We start from the raw sequence: 12,559 nt of genomic DNA on the forward strand, positions 1-12,559 counted from the left end.
TTTGCAGTTTTCCATGGGGAGCCGCGGTACCAAAGCATGTTGGTACCAGCAAGTCGGCCTGGCGCGTGCACGAGCGCGAGAATCCAACATATAGAATAGGTCACACCCTCTGGGGACCATTATTACCGAGCACTGTACGTGCACGTGACTTGTATAGGGTCGAGACAAGTGGGTTGGTGCAGTCGTTACTGTTGTCCTCGGTACCCCCTGCTCGTTCAACGACCCGGCATGTATGCACTCGCCATGCCGCGATGTACGCATGCACGCATGCATGCACGTGACGACGGGAAGCTCGCTGCTGCGCTGGAGAGAAGCAAGGCGTAGGACTGTGACAACGAAAAGGTCCAAATCAGAGTGATTTCGCCACTTTTATCCGAATCTTTTCCCAAGCGCGCACAGCACCACACGCATGCTCCTGCGGAACAATTGGCCGCTATGGCGGTGAATGTATCCGTTCTTCAACCATCAACCGCGCGAGGAAATGCGGAGATTTAGAAAGGAATCAACCACCTATTGTGGAGAATGTATTGTCCCGATACGCGGTTCTAAGTGCGTGCTCGCAGAGCAACAGGAGATATCAAAGAATTCTCACGGGGCTACATCGAACCCTTATAATCGGTACAAAGGAGTCGTGCCATATTTTACACATCGCGTAACGTGTCTAGATGAGATTCGAAAGAGCAAGTGCCTGAGAAAGGGTTTGAAACTCGAGAAAACGTGTTTGAAAAATCGTGGCGATATTCGTTAGAGATTACGTGCGCACGCGGTGCCGCGGCAGTTAGAGGCGCGCGCGCGTGCGTGTTAAATCGAAACTGCGCGAAGTGAAACGGCGGGGTCACGTGGGCTAGAGCAAATGGGACCAAGGGTCACGAGAGACAGGAAACGGTAGTATTGTGTACCGGATGTCGTAACTTCCGAGTCCTCTGGCCTCGCTGTTTCCCTTTGCGGGAGCACGTGTACGAGCGAGTAATATCGGGGAACGCGATGACACGGAGATTCCTAAGGGGCAGCGAATTTCCTTTGGTATCGAAGAAATTTCGAAACAGAGCACGAATTGGAAGATACACGAGTGGCTGGCGAGCGCCCTAACGCGCCCTCCTCGAGAGATCAGCCGAGCGAGCAATAGAACGAGAGTATGAATGTGGTCGTACTGTCGAGGCTCTCTGATAAGAACGAGAGGGAACGAGGGAAAGGAAGAGAGATGGCGGGAGAGAGGGAGGGGGAGGGAGGGAGCGAAGAAAGAAGGGAGAGAAAGGGACGGTGGCGAGAGAACGAGAGGGAGGACGGCGCGCGCGCGAGCGCGATCGCGCGAGGGGCGGGAGGAGGGTATAGTCGTCGTGAGCTCCTTACAGTGCATTGCCTTTACGATCCCTCGAGTCCCCGTCACACCCCGTGCCCCGACAAATCGCGTACGACGTGCCTCTCATGAAGAGATCCACGAAACCAGCTTCGCCGTCGAGCGATTCGGGTCGTCGAGATTCATCGAGAGGAAGAGTTTCTGTATGCGTGACAATGAACACAAAAGTATTGACGAGGTATGTGTCTCTGGGCATACACAGGGTATACCGCACCCCATGGACTAGAGTTGTGATCTTCACTTGGAAGCAAAAGAGCTGATCTCCTGCGCGACGACACGACGTTCTCTTTTCGTTCCCCTCGAGAACACTGAACTCGCGTCTACTGTCTATAGTGGAGACTTTCACCAGAGTATGTTGTACGCGTTTCGAGGGTAACAAGATTATCGTGTCGGCCTCACTCGATTCTCAATTTACATTTCTCACTCTATAGATACGGTGGAATTTTTCAAAATCACATCGCACCAGTACCAGAGGACATGTTATATGTTCAAGGAAGATTTTACGACCAGGTCTATGAAACGCGTAAATACCGTAAACGCGTAAATTTCGTAAATACGAAAAATCGCGCATTAAAGCGTTGTAAATTATGGGAAAATTTTCAAAGTTTTCTAGAATACGTTGCAACTTCATTCTTCAAGTACCGAGGCTTGTATACCTCCGAAAACAATTTACAAGCTGAAATGGTTTATAGCATCTAAAATAGGTTCTTCGAGTAGGAACTTTCGAAACAGCCACGTTTCATGGCGCACGGGCGCCTTCGCAAGAGGGGAGCACAAAGATGTGTTCGTCCTCATCCCCACCACCCCCATTCACTCCATCTTGCTCGGCACGTTTCTCATCTCGATGTCACGACAAATACGTCGCTTCCTTGTCGTCTGCATCTAATATAATACATAGGTCGATTAGGTATTGCGTATACTTACGTGTGCATGCATATAACTTTTCAGTTTTTGTTTGTATCCTACGTCGTGGAGTTTGCAGTAAAGAAAGTCGGCAAAGTAGGAAAAGAAAGGGTCACGCAGAAGTAAACGCTGAATTGATAAAAAAGATGTGACGTCCAGTGTTAGAGACAAGTAGCACCGGTAGTACCGTAACTCGTGGATTTGTCGGTTGTCCTGTTTCACCTGTACCTGCAGTTCACGCCGGATCACGCCCTTCTTCTTTACACCGCTCTCACTAACGGTTAATCGTCGTCAACTACTTCTTGCGTTCGAAAGAAAATTGAATGCACAGCTAGCGCCATCGAGTAGCGATATCGAGTAACGAATTTTGCCGCCTCTTCGGTTTATTTTTCTAGTATATCATACACATATATACTTGGGAACGTAAGTTAGACAGCTCATGACATATTCGGTTCCAATCGACTAATTCGATATTTCAAGAGAATGATAGTTCTACTTAATAAGTTAAAACTAAAACAGATCGTACAAGTATCTGCTCGATATGCGCATGAAAATATTCACTGGGTTTGTATCTTTATAACCCTATGATTAGAACTCAAACATTCTCGTTGAATACATTTGAAAGAATATATAATTATTATCATAGGCTAAACTGAAGAAAAAGAAAGCGGCAAAAGATAAAGCACTTGAACATTTTAATGAGTTTTACGCAGGCGTTTATGGAGATAGGTGGCCAAATATACGAGCTGCATTGTTATCAGAAGAATCTAAATATATGGCTGTGGTTAATAATTTCAGTGATCCAGAAAGAATCCAACCTGAGTTGGAGGTACATTGTTGTAATACCAATAATATTGCAGATGATAATCGTAAACCGAAAGTATTGAAAATGTTGAAGAGTTGTATCGATAAAATTGTTACAGTTACTTGGTGCAATAAATTTGAGGAGTTTATATAATGTACAAAAAGAAAATGTGGATTTCTTTAAAGTTAAAAGAGCGGCAAGATATGGTAAATTGCCAGATAAACAAAATTCAAACGGCGTTACAACATCTGAAGATCAATTAGCAGAACATCAAACAACTCATTCTACTAATTATCCAAATTTATTCGATACATTAAATGCTGAAACTACTGAATTTGTTAAGAAAGATCAACGAATACCTACAGAATTAAAATCTATAGATGAAAGTTTAAATGAAGTGGCATTAGATACCAATCGTATTGTCAATTCATCCGTAGACTTAGCTATACTTCAGGAATATATACCTGCTACCAAAATAAAAGGTTTGTTTAATTCTAATGTTTCTTCAATCAAAATTAAAATATGTATTTACAAATATGTTTTATAGGCTTGGACGATTGGGTTTTGGAATCTGACTATTATAAGTTTTATGATAAAGCTAATGATTTCCAAATAAATGTTGAGAAAGAATTTGTTCTGCCATTTCCAGAACATTTGTATATATATGCTTTTGAAAGAGAAAATAACAGTAGATTTCCAAATCCTAAGAAAGGTTCTACTGGTGTTTTAGGTTTGTATCATTTTCTATGGATTTTAATAATAATAATAAATTAAATGTTTATGTATTTTAGAATATTTTATGAATTATTTTATTACTAACGTATCCTATATTTTTTAGATTATTACTTGTTTGATGGTGGATCTATACTTCCTGTGTTGGCTCTAGATATACAGTTTAATGATAGGGTCCTTGATATGTGTGCTGCACCTGGAGGGAAAGCTTTGACCATCCTCCAAACTCTTATGCCTCGTGTACTGGTTGCTAATGATGTTACAGAATCTAGAATAAAAAGACTCAAAAACGTTATAAATCAATATGTGTCAGACATGTGCAAAAAAGAGAATATGTTAATTATAACACAACAAGATGCTAGAGCAATTGATGAGAATGGTAGATATAACAAGGTGTCCAGTTTAATACAATGTTTTCTATTGTTTAATACTTTGTGAATGGAACAATATCTTATTTAATATTTTACGCTTCTTAACTTTTTTAGATCTTAGTTGATGTACCATGTACAACAGATAGGCACATTTTACATTCTGATGACAACAATATTTTCAAACCAAGTAGGATTAAGGAAAGATTAAAAATGCCAGAAGTTCAATCTGAGATTTTAACGTCAGTAGATAAGATATCTTATTTTATATCTTTTAAGTTTATCATAAATAATTGTATTTCCTTTCTATAGGACTGCATTGAAATTGGTTTCAGTAGGAGGTACAGTTGTTTATTCAACGTGTTCCCTTAGTCCTGTACAAAATGATGGTGTTGTACACGTAGCATTAAAAAGAGCGTGGGAAGAAAACAATTCTGTTATGGTCGTAAAGTACGTATTTATATATTTCTCTAAATAAATAATACTATTATTTTTATTGTTGATATTGACTTCTGATATATTATATAATTTTCATAGAGATATGACAGAAGCACTGTTACCCTTACGATGTCTGTATGACTTTGGTAACATTGACTTAAAATATGGTCATATTGTTGTACCTAATCTGAAAAATAATTGGGGACCAATGTATTTTTGTAAAATGGTGAAAGTGCAATAGGTGTTAATGACTGAGAGCCCATTGGATAACTAAAATTAAATAATTAAATAATGAAATAATTTATATTTCTATGCAGATAATTGTAAGTATATAACACGTTGCTATAAAAAAGAGTAACATTTAATAAATATGTACATGTACAGTTGTAATGCAAGAGGTTATAATTATATTTTATTATTTATTGTGATAAATAATGTGAAAAATGACAGTTCATTAATGATATTAAATATTTAAGTAATTTCTTTCGCATAAAATGATTACTAAATCTAATTGTTTAATATGAAGTTCAAAAATCAATTCACATCATACACTCAAAAATTACATTCACTTCATAGACTTTTCTTTTAATGGTAATGTTTGATCGCTTGCTTCTTCATCAGCTGGTTTAATTTTGTTCCAAGGTTGTTCTTCTCCACTTCCAAAAATAGTGTAGACTAATATCTCGATTATGTATAAGACAACAGTTGTATAAAATATAATCCTCCATGCTCCTATAGTTTGCTATAAAACATTTGATGATAATAATATTAATGATAACATTATAGTTACTGAGATAAAATATTCGATAGAAAAAATGTAAAATAAATCGAATTTTGCACTTTATTCATAAATAATCACTATACCATAACGTAAAATCAATCCCTTAATGTTTCGAGTTTTCCTTTTAAATTTAATAAGTGCATAAATTTCTTTCATGTTTTCATGCATAGAAGCTTGTTGCTTGAGAGGTGTTAGTGATATTTTACTGTATACAGATACTTACATTTCCGTATGTCAATTTTCCTACAAATATTGGTACAACAAATCCAGGTACGGTAGCAACACAGTTTGTAATGGCGACAAGAGTACCAGCAAAATTTGGTGCAATATCAATGTGGTTTGATAAGAACCCGCTATACATTCCACCAATACATGTTACTCCAATAGTCATTAATGTAACTGCTAATGTTCGACTACAACCAACATATGATACTCCTATTAAGCATATCATGGGAATAACAGATGCTAAAAAGAAATATATTTTTGACTGTTATTACCTAACCCCAATTGTATGTTTTTAAATTATACATATAGTATGTATAAATAGTAAACTTACAAAACAGTGTTCCAATTTTTCTCGATACCGTTACCGTAATTAATTTTTTGTCTTGCATAATGGCTAGTATCTTACTAAGCACCATAGTAAAAATCCACATACATAAAAATGGCATCGAAGAAAGACCAGCATTCTATAGAAAAAGAGAATTATTAGAGATATTAATTTAAAAATTTGAAGTTCTTACTCAATACTTACAGAACTCATATCGAACTTCAGTACTTGATTCATAAAAGTAGGCAGCTCGATAAGCAACATGTACCAACCAAAATTACTGCAGAAATGAGCGATTAAGATTGCCATAAATGGTTTAGATCGTAATACCTCGCCCCAGGGAACTGATAATTTCTGAACAATATTACGATATAACAAATAAAGATACTAATTATACATATATAAAAATCTTAAATATGATTTCTGTAAAATTTAACAAACCTCTTTATGTCCGCTGTTATTTTTATTCTGACCTAAAGATTGCATAATATAATCCTTTTCCTCTTGACTAATAAACCTCGTTTGTTCCTCTGGGCTATCTTCAATCATAATCCACCATGCTGTACACCAAATTAGACAAAGTGCACCTTCGATATAAAATATCCATATCCATTCGAAATTTGCAGCCAGTATTCCCGTTAGGAGTATAGAAATCACAGTACCTAGAGCAGTTCCTACAGAAAATAAAAATTACGTATAGTTTCAGAGATAAATGACTGACTGTGGAAGCGAAAATTAAAAATTTGAGAAATTTTTCTTTTTGTGCATGAAAAAATGTATTTTCAATATATTATTAAATGCTTCAATCTGTAATCATTAATCAATAAAGGTAGTCTCATGTTATTGTATTATACACAGATTAATGTAACCCGTAAAGTAGTGTAACCCAAGTTGTAGAATCAACCTTTCCCGATTTTTTATTTAAATGAAATAAAAAGATTATAACTTTAGATAATGAAAATTCCAAATAATTTAATTTCAATTAGCAAAGATTTTATTTTACCTGCATAAACAATCGAGGCAAGGACGCTTCTCTCGTTTGGTGGAGCCCACTTAGCAATCATAATGTGCATTGCCGGAAATGTTACACCCTGTAGTTTTATAATTTTATTATAATATTTCATATTTAATTTCAACACCTATTCGAAATATTTAATAGTTTTTTTTATACTAACACCACCGATTCCTTGAATAAATCTCATCAGGATAAAGAGAGAGTAATGCATCTCAGCAGCAACAGGTGATAGTATAGATGCTACGAGGTTTAGAAATACCGACCCGTTCATCACCCATTTGGCAGATAAGAGTTCAGCCATTCTGCCGCCCGGAAGTAAGGATACCATATAGCCCCAAAAGTATGACGATAAAATAAGACCTTGCAAAGGTTCATTCCACACGAATGGGCCATCCTATATAAATAAACATCAATATCATATCTCTTTTTAACAAAAATTTCTATTTATCTTGTGGAGCATGATTCTGAGAAATAAAAATAGAATAATAGATTAATTTTTCTATACGAAAGTAAGAAAATATATAGCGGGATAAAATTTTATATAATGTAATCTTTATCTTATTACGGGTCGAATCATTGTCGTACATATTATACTGATGCAACTATATTAAAATGGAATCATTGAAAGGTAAATACGATTATATTTTATTTTTTTTGCATTGTATCTAAGTATGAAATCTGTAATATTATTCTTATTTAAAAATATCATTGTTAAAATTATAAAGTTCCCGTGTACGAAAATTGTTAATATATCTTAATGAAAAATTAGTGTTTAAAAAATTGATATTACTAATTGTTATAAAGTTATCAATAATACATTTATACATATATGTACCTCGGTGATTGTTTTCGTCTCATTGGAAAGAACACTATCGTGATGACATTCGTCCATAGTAATTACAGTTGTATTCTCAGATTCCAATTGATGCAACGCGGATAACTTTACAGCAGTGTGGTTCACCATAGCTACGATAGCCACACTTACGTTTACCTTGAACCCGTAGATGATGGCGAGCCCGATAGAACCCATGATTGCCATCAGGTACCGTATAGGGAATATAATGTGTCCTACAAATACATTTAAAGTCGACGTGTTGATTACTTATAAATAAGCAAAAACGAATTTTCAGATATGATTGGCTCGGTAATATGATATCGCGGGGAAAATCACACCGCAAGATACGAACAGAGGACGTGTCGTTTGGCACGAAGCACAGGTGAAGGAGTCATCAGGTATTCGACTTCTTCATCTGTTTGTGCGGTTATACGATTTTGTATACGTATCGTGCACATGAAAATAATACATTTTTTTTTCGAAAATAGATTCAAATATCCTAATTATATTTCTGTCCTATAATTTCTAGAGCTATCTTTAAATAAAGAATTCAATTCTTTAATATAAATAAGGATTCATTAAACAAGAAAGTCAACAGTAAAGATATAATTTATATGATCTTTCTCTTGTAATTCAGTTATATTTAATTAAACTTTTACTTTAAAAGTATTGTGTAGGTATATTATTTATCTCGAGACATTCTTTCATCCAGGATAGAATTATGAATTATAAGAAATATCAGGAAAATACTGACAGATATACTGACAGATATACTGACAGATATGAAAGAATGTTGTAATTACACATTCCTATCACGTGTAGTATTTTCGTGTTGATAAATAATATTTTATCATGGTTTATTTGATAACTGTATATTCAATCACTTTTTAATAAAAATGATAGCCGTAAGCAGACGCGTTCAGTGTACTAAAGCGAGTATCTTTTATAAATTTTTAAAACTTTCTTTTTATCGCAAGCATTTATTTTCGATCCAGATATAGGTCAACAAACACGTAAAACGAAGTTCCAGAATATCACTTGTCAAAGAACTGCTAAGCAAATATATTTAACACAACGATATTTACTTCAATGAAGATCAAATAATAATATAAATGGTAAATTAATGTTTTATATTTTGGATTGTCATAAATTGTCAATTACATTTGTCTGTGTAAACATAAATGGAAAATATATTAAACTATGAAGAGATGAAACTTACAGGAATAATTATCACCTACGTATGTTAACGATGAAACCAAAGAATTGCATCAACTATATAAAAAATAACAACGCGGTTTACAACTTAATTACATATCGCTTTAATTTACGTCTTATTCCCCAATTATCTAAAAATTTGAATATAATATATAATAAATTTTTTAGCTTTATTCTAAACTTATATAGTTGCTTGATACTGAAATATTTGATATTGAAATATTCCAATAAAAAATTTGAAATATAGAGCAGAGGACATTTGAAGGTCACAGGTATGGAGCTTCTATAAGAAAAGTGTGATGTAAACTGTAAGAACTGGAATTTACTCATCGTTTCCACTTTTTCGAAAGAAAGTTATTAATATCGAATCTCTAGTTTATAACATATTAAAAGTAAAAAACTATAATTACTCACCCTTGGAATTGTGTTTTTCAGTCATGTTTTTTCTTGAGTCAACGACTAACGATAATCTCTTTCACCACTTCGAAATATATTTTTTGTAAGACGATAAAATGTTTTAACGTAGTATGGCTAAAAACCTGACTTTCTAATATGTTTAAGATTAATAATTATCGACCACTTATTATTTTCAATCTCACGATCATCCAAATTCGACAAGAAACTTAAATTTGGAGAATATAATTTATTTGAAGAATATCGAATTTTAACCGGTTATTGAATATTTAAATTCAAAATTATCATTTCTTCTGATTCGATATCTCGTGCGTGCAACGTGCCACTGAGGACGAATGTGATGCTTCTGTTTCCTCAAACCTTTCCGAGGAGTACGGGCGTGCGCCTCTTCTATAAATGCCATAGCCCGCGTGAACGCAGGCTCGGACGCACCGTCCTCAAACACCTCCGTCGTTGTGACGTGATCATATTTACGCCGAACCTGTTCATTGATTCCAAGAATGTCTCTCTTCGATTTTAGTGAAATACAAGAAGTACAAACACTATCGAAATACTTCATCCCTATTTGACTGCTAATACGTGCAATATTTACTTTCCGTTATAAATATCTGCATTAAAATGTCAAGTAAATATCTCCTTTCCAAATAATTGCAGTATCCAAAAATTATGTCATTCATTCAAATCAACTTGTTTTTTTTTAAACATATTACTCGAGAAATTTTAGACTGTATTAAATTATCTAATACATTCACAACGAATAAGTTATTTACATGCTAGTTGCTAGTTAAATTGAAAAGTTGTATTGAAGAAAACTATGAATTTGATTGATTTGTAATTATTTGAAAATTTATATAAGACAAAGTTAGTTTTTTTATGTAATTGAATCTAATTTTTTAGTTGCATAAGATGCAATGTTCGAAGTATAGTTGTCATTCCGTTTACCGTTATTTAATCTGACGCAATGTGGTACACGTGACGTTTGTCATGAGGATAGTTCTGAAATTAAAATGTGGTAAAACAAACTAAAATTAATCAAACCGAAGCAAAATGAAGTTGCATTCGTAAAGAGCATGCAGTATACATATTATGTCGACCTAATAAAAATTTGCAGGCTGACAGAATGTAACAAAAATATAGCGATACATTCGTAAATTTCAATGTATGAAAAAGTCATTTTCTGATTTTACTGTTGTAAATGATAGAGAAATATGAGTGTAGAATTAGAATCTAATGCGAACCTCGAAGAAATATATACTTGGATGGAGCAAATATCATTTTCCAAACCAAAAAAGAATCTTGCTCGAGATTTTTCTGACGGTGGTATAGAATAAAGTTCATATTTTAGAAAATAATTTTGCGATTCTTTGTGTGATATTTAAAATATATTTCAATAACTTTTAGTTTTTATGGCTGAATTGTTAAAACGATACTACCCCAGATACGTCGATATACATAATTATATTCCTGGAAATAGTATTGCAAAAAAAATAGATAATTGGTGCACTTTAAATCGCAAAGTACTTTCAAAACTTGATGTAAAATTAGGAAAGGACGTGATCAATCAACTAGCAAACTCGCAACCTGGTGTTATCGAAAAAATTTTAATCGAACTGCGAGCTAAAATTTTAAAAGATTGTAATGCAGATAGAAATTCTTTATATGCCGAATATGAAGAAGACGAAAAGAAAGGTAAGTGAATGGTTACAATAAATATAAAATCTCGTGTAAAAATTTGTATAAGAAATTATTTGAGCACAATTTCATTCCTTGAAAAGAAGTTGTTAAGTCGGTGCTCAACCCAGAAGAAATAGCAAATAAAACTGTTCCGCGTCATGTCTTCGTTCGACTAAAACAAGAATTAGAAGAAAAGAATGAATTGATAAATATTCTTCATCAAAAAGTGTCTCACCTAGAATCTCTGATAAAACTGAAAGATCAAAGAATTACAGATCTTACGTCACAAATTATAAAACCTATAGAGCAAAGTATTACACCAAGAACTTTTGCAGCTAGTACAATTTCAAAACTTCGAACGAAAATATAACTCGCCAAAATTTAAAAACTAATCCTTTAAGAATATTTTAAATAACATTGTACTCCAAAATTTATATTATTTATAAACATTTAATGTAATGTTTTAATGTACTGTTTTAATATAGTGTACCACAATTTAGTTTCTTTTGTCATGTTTAAATTATAAATTCTATATTTATGTTATATTTAGCTTTATTCGAATTAAATCCGTTACTTTCGCAAGTTTCTTACAACTGTCAAATGCTAGTACAAAAGATTGATAAAATCGTATCAACATGGAATTTAATTCAATATTATCTATGTCTTATGTTTAGATAAATTATATATAAATAGAAATTTTATATCGGTGCTCTCATGCTTGGTGGTGAAACCAAAATTACTCCATCCCCACGAACGAAAAGCATAGAGATATTTCTTTTAGTTGTACGATAAACTTCTTCGTAAGTCTCTTCATCAATTTCTACTGTAGTTACAGTCTCTTCTGCTTCACCCAACACCATATTTAAATGCTGATCATAAGCCTGCAATGAAAAGTTTTTGTATAATAATTAAATATAAAATAGGTTATGAAATATATACATAGATATAATATAGTGAATAATAGGTACAATATACTCGTAAAAACGATATTTACATGTAATCGTCCTCGTAATTCTCTTTCATTTCTCATTTTAACATATATTCTCTCATCCAGGCTCAATCTTATAAGATCTAGGGGTTCTTTAACATTTATTGCTGGTACCTGAAAATGTATATATACATATATATATATGTATATATATGAGACTAGAGTAGGTTAGATTCATATTCAGAACTTTGAATCAAGTGTTTTTACCTGCTCTGTCTCGTCAGCCATAATGCCATTAAATTATTTTTAATTTGCTGCTAAAACCAGATTGAGTTTTACGTTTATACAACTATAAATGCTTAGTTAAAACTCTTTATACGCTCACTCAACTATCGCGCGGCATCATTCGGAATTCGGATAAACCGGCAATACTATCATTTCATCACATCATACAACCACCCAGTAAGTGGCGCCACATATTCCTTGAAATATACTTTCATTACTTAAACGTACATAATTTTGTTTTTCATTTGTCAAAATTTAA

At 33.8% G+C, this 12,559-nt stretch overlaps 4 protein-coding genes across 4 annotated transcripts; 2 read left to right on the top strand and 2 right to left on the bottom strand.

Annotated features, from left to right (window-relative positions):
- The first annotated feature begins 2,198 nt into the window (after positions 1-2,198).
- LOC122565758 (5-methylcytosine rRNA methyltransferase NSUN4) lies at positions 2,199-4,998 on the top strand. The gene is made up of 8 exons (XM_043722068.1): positions 2,199-2,824; positions 2,907-3,089; positions 3,184-3,547; positions 3,613-3,795; positions 3,904-4,190; positions 4,283-4,407; positions 4,478-4,615; positions 4,703-4,998. The coding sequence occupies exons 1-8, from the start codon at positions 2,744-2,746 to the stop codon at positions 4,842-4,844; spliced, it is 1,503 nt and encodes a 500-aa protein (XP_043578003.1). The 5' UTR covers positions 2,199-2,743; the 3' UTR covers positions 4,845-4,998.
- Positions 4,999-5,097: 99 nt separating this feature from the next.
- Positions 5,098-9,811, bottom strand: LOC122565757 (putative inorganic phosphate cotransporter). The gene is made up of 9 exons (XM_043722067.1): positions 9,414-9,811; positions 7,785-8,017; positions 7,110-7,343; positions 6,938-7,025; positions 6,376-6,608; positions 6,139-6,288; positions 5,941-6,073; positions 5,608-5,849; positions 5,098-5,345 (listed from the first exon to the last, which is right to left on the bottom strand). Exons 1-9 carry the CDS (start codon positions 9,436-9,438, stop codon positions 5,169-5,171), a joined length of 1,515 nt encoding a protein of 504 aa, XP_043578002.1. The 5' UTR covers positions 9,439-9,811; the 3' UTR covers positions 5,098-5,168.
- Positions 9,812-10,621: 810 nt separating this feature from the next.
- Positions 10,622-11,524, top strand: LOC122565841 (sperm flagellar protein 1-like). The gene is made up of 3 exons (XM_043722261.1): positions 10,622-10,733; positions 10,815-11,102; positions 11,192-11,524. Exons 1-3 carry the CDS (start codon positions 10,622-10,624, stop codon positions 11,455-11,457), a joined length of 666 nt encoding a protein of 221 aa, XP_043578196.1. The 3' UTR covers positions 11,458-11,524.
- A 97-nt stretch (positions 11,525-11,621) lies between these two features.
- LOC122565843 (U6 snRNA-associated Sm-like protein LSm3) lies at positions 11,622-12,456 on the bottom strand. Its single transcript, XM_043722266.1, has 3 exons — positions 12,283-12,456; positions 12,082-12,189; positions 11,622-11,968 (listed from the first exon to the last, which is right to left on the bottom strand). The coding sequence occupies exons 1-3, from the start codon at positions 12,301-12,303 to the stop codon at positions 11,786-11,788; spliced, it is 312 nt and encodes a 103-aa protein (XP_043578201.1). The 5' UTR covers positions 12,304-12,456; the 3' UTR covers positions 11,622-11,785.
- Positions 12,457-12,559: the final 103 nt, after the last annotated feature.

The sequence above is a fragment of the Bombus pyrosoma genome, linkage group LG3 (assembly GCF_014825855.1).
Source record: "Bombus pyrosoma isolate SC7728 linkage group LG3, ASM1482585v1, whole genome shotgun sequence".
Lineage (NCBI taxonomy): Eukaryota > Metazoa > Arthropoda > Insecta > Hymenoptera > Apidae > Bombus > Bombus pyrosoma.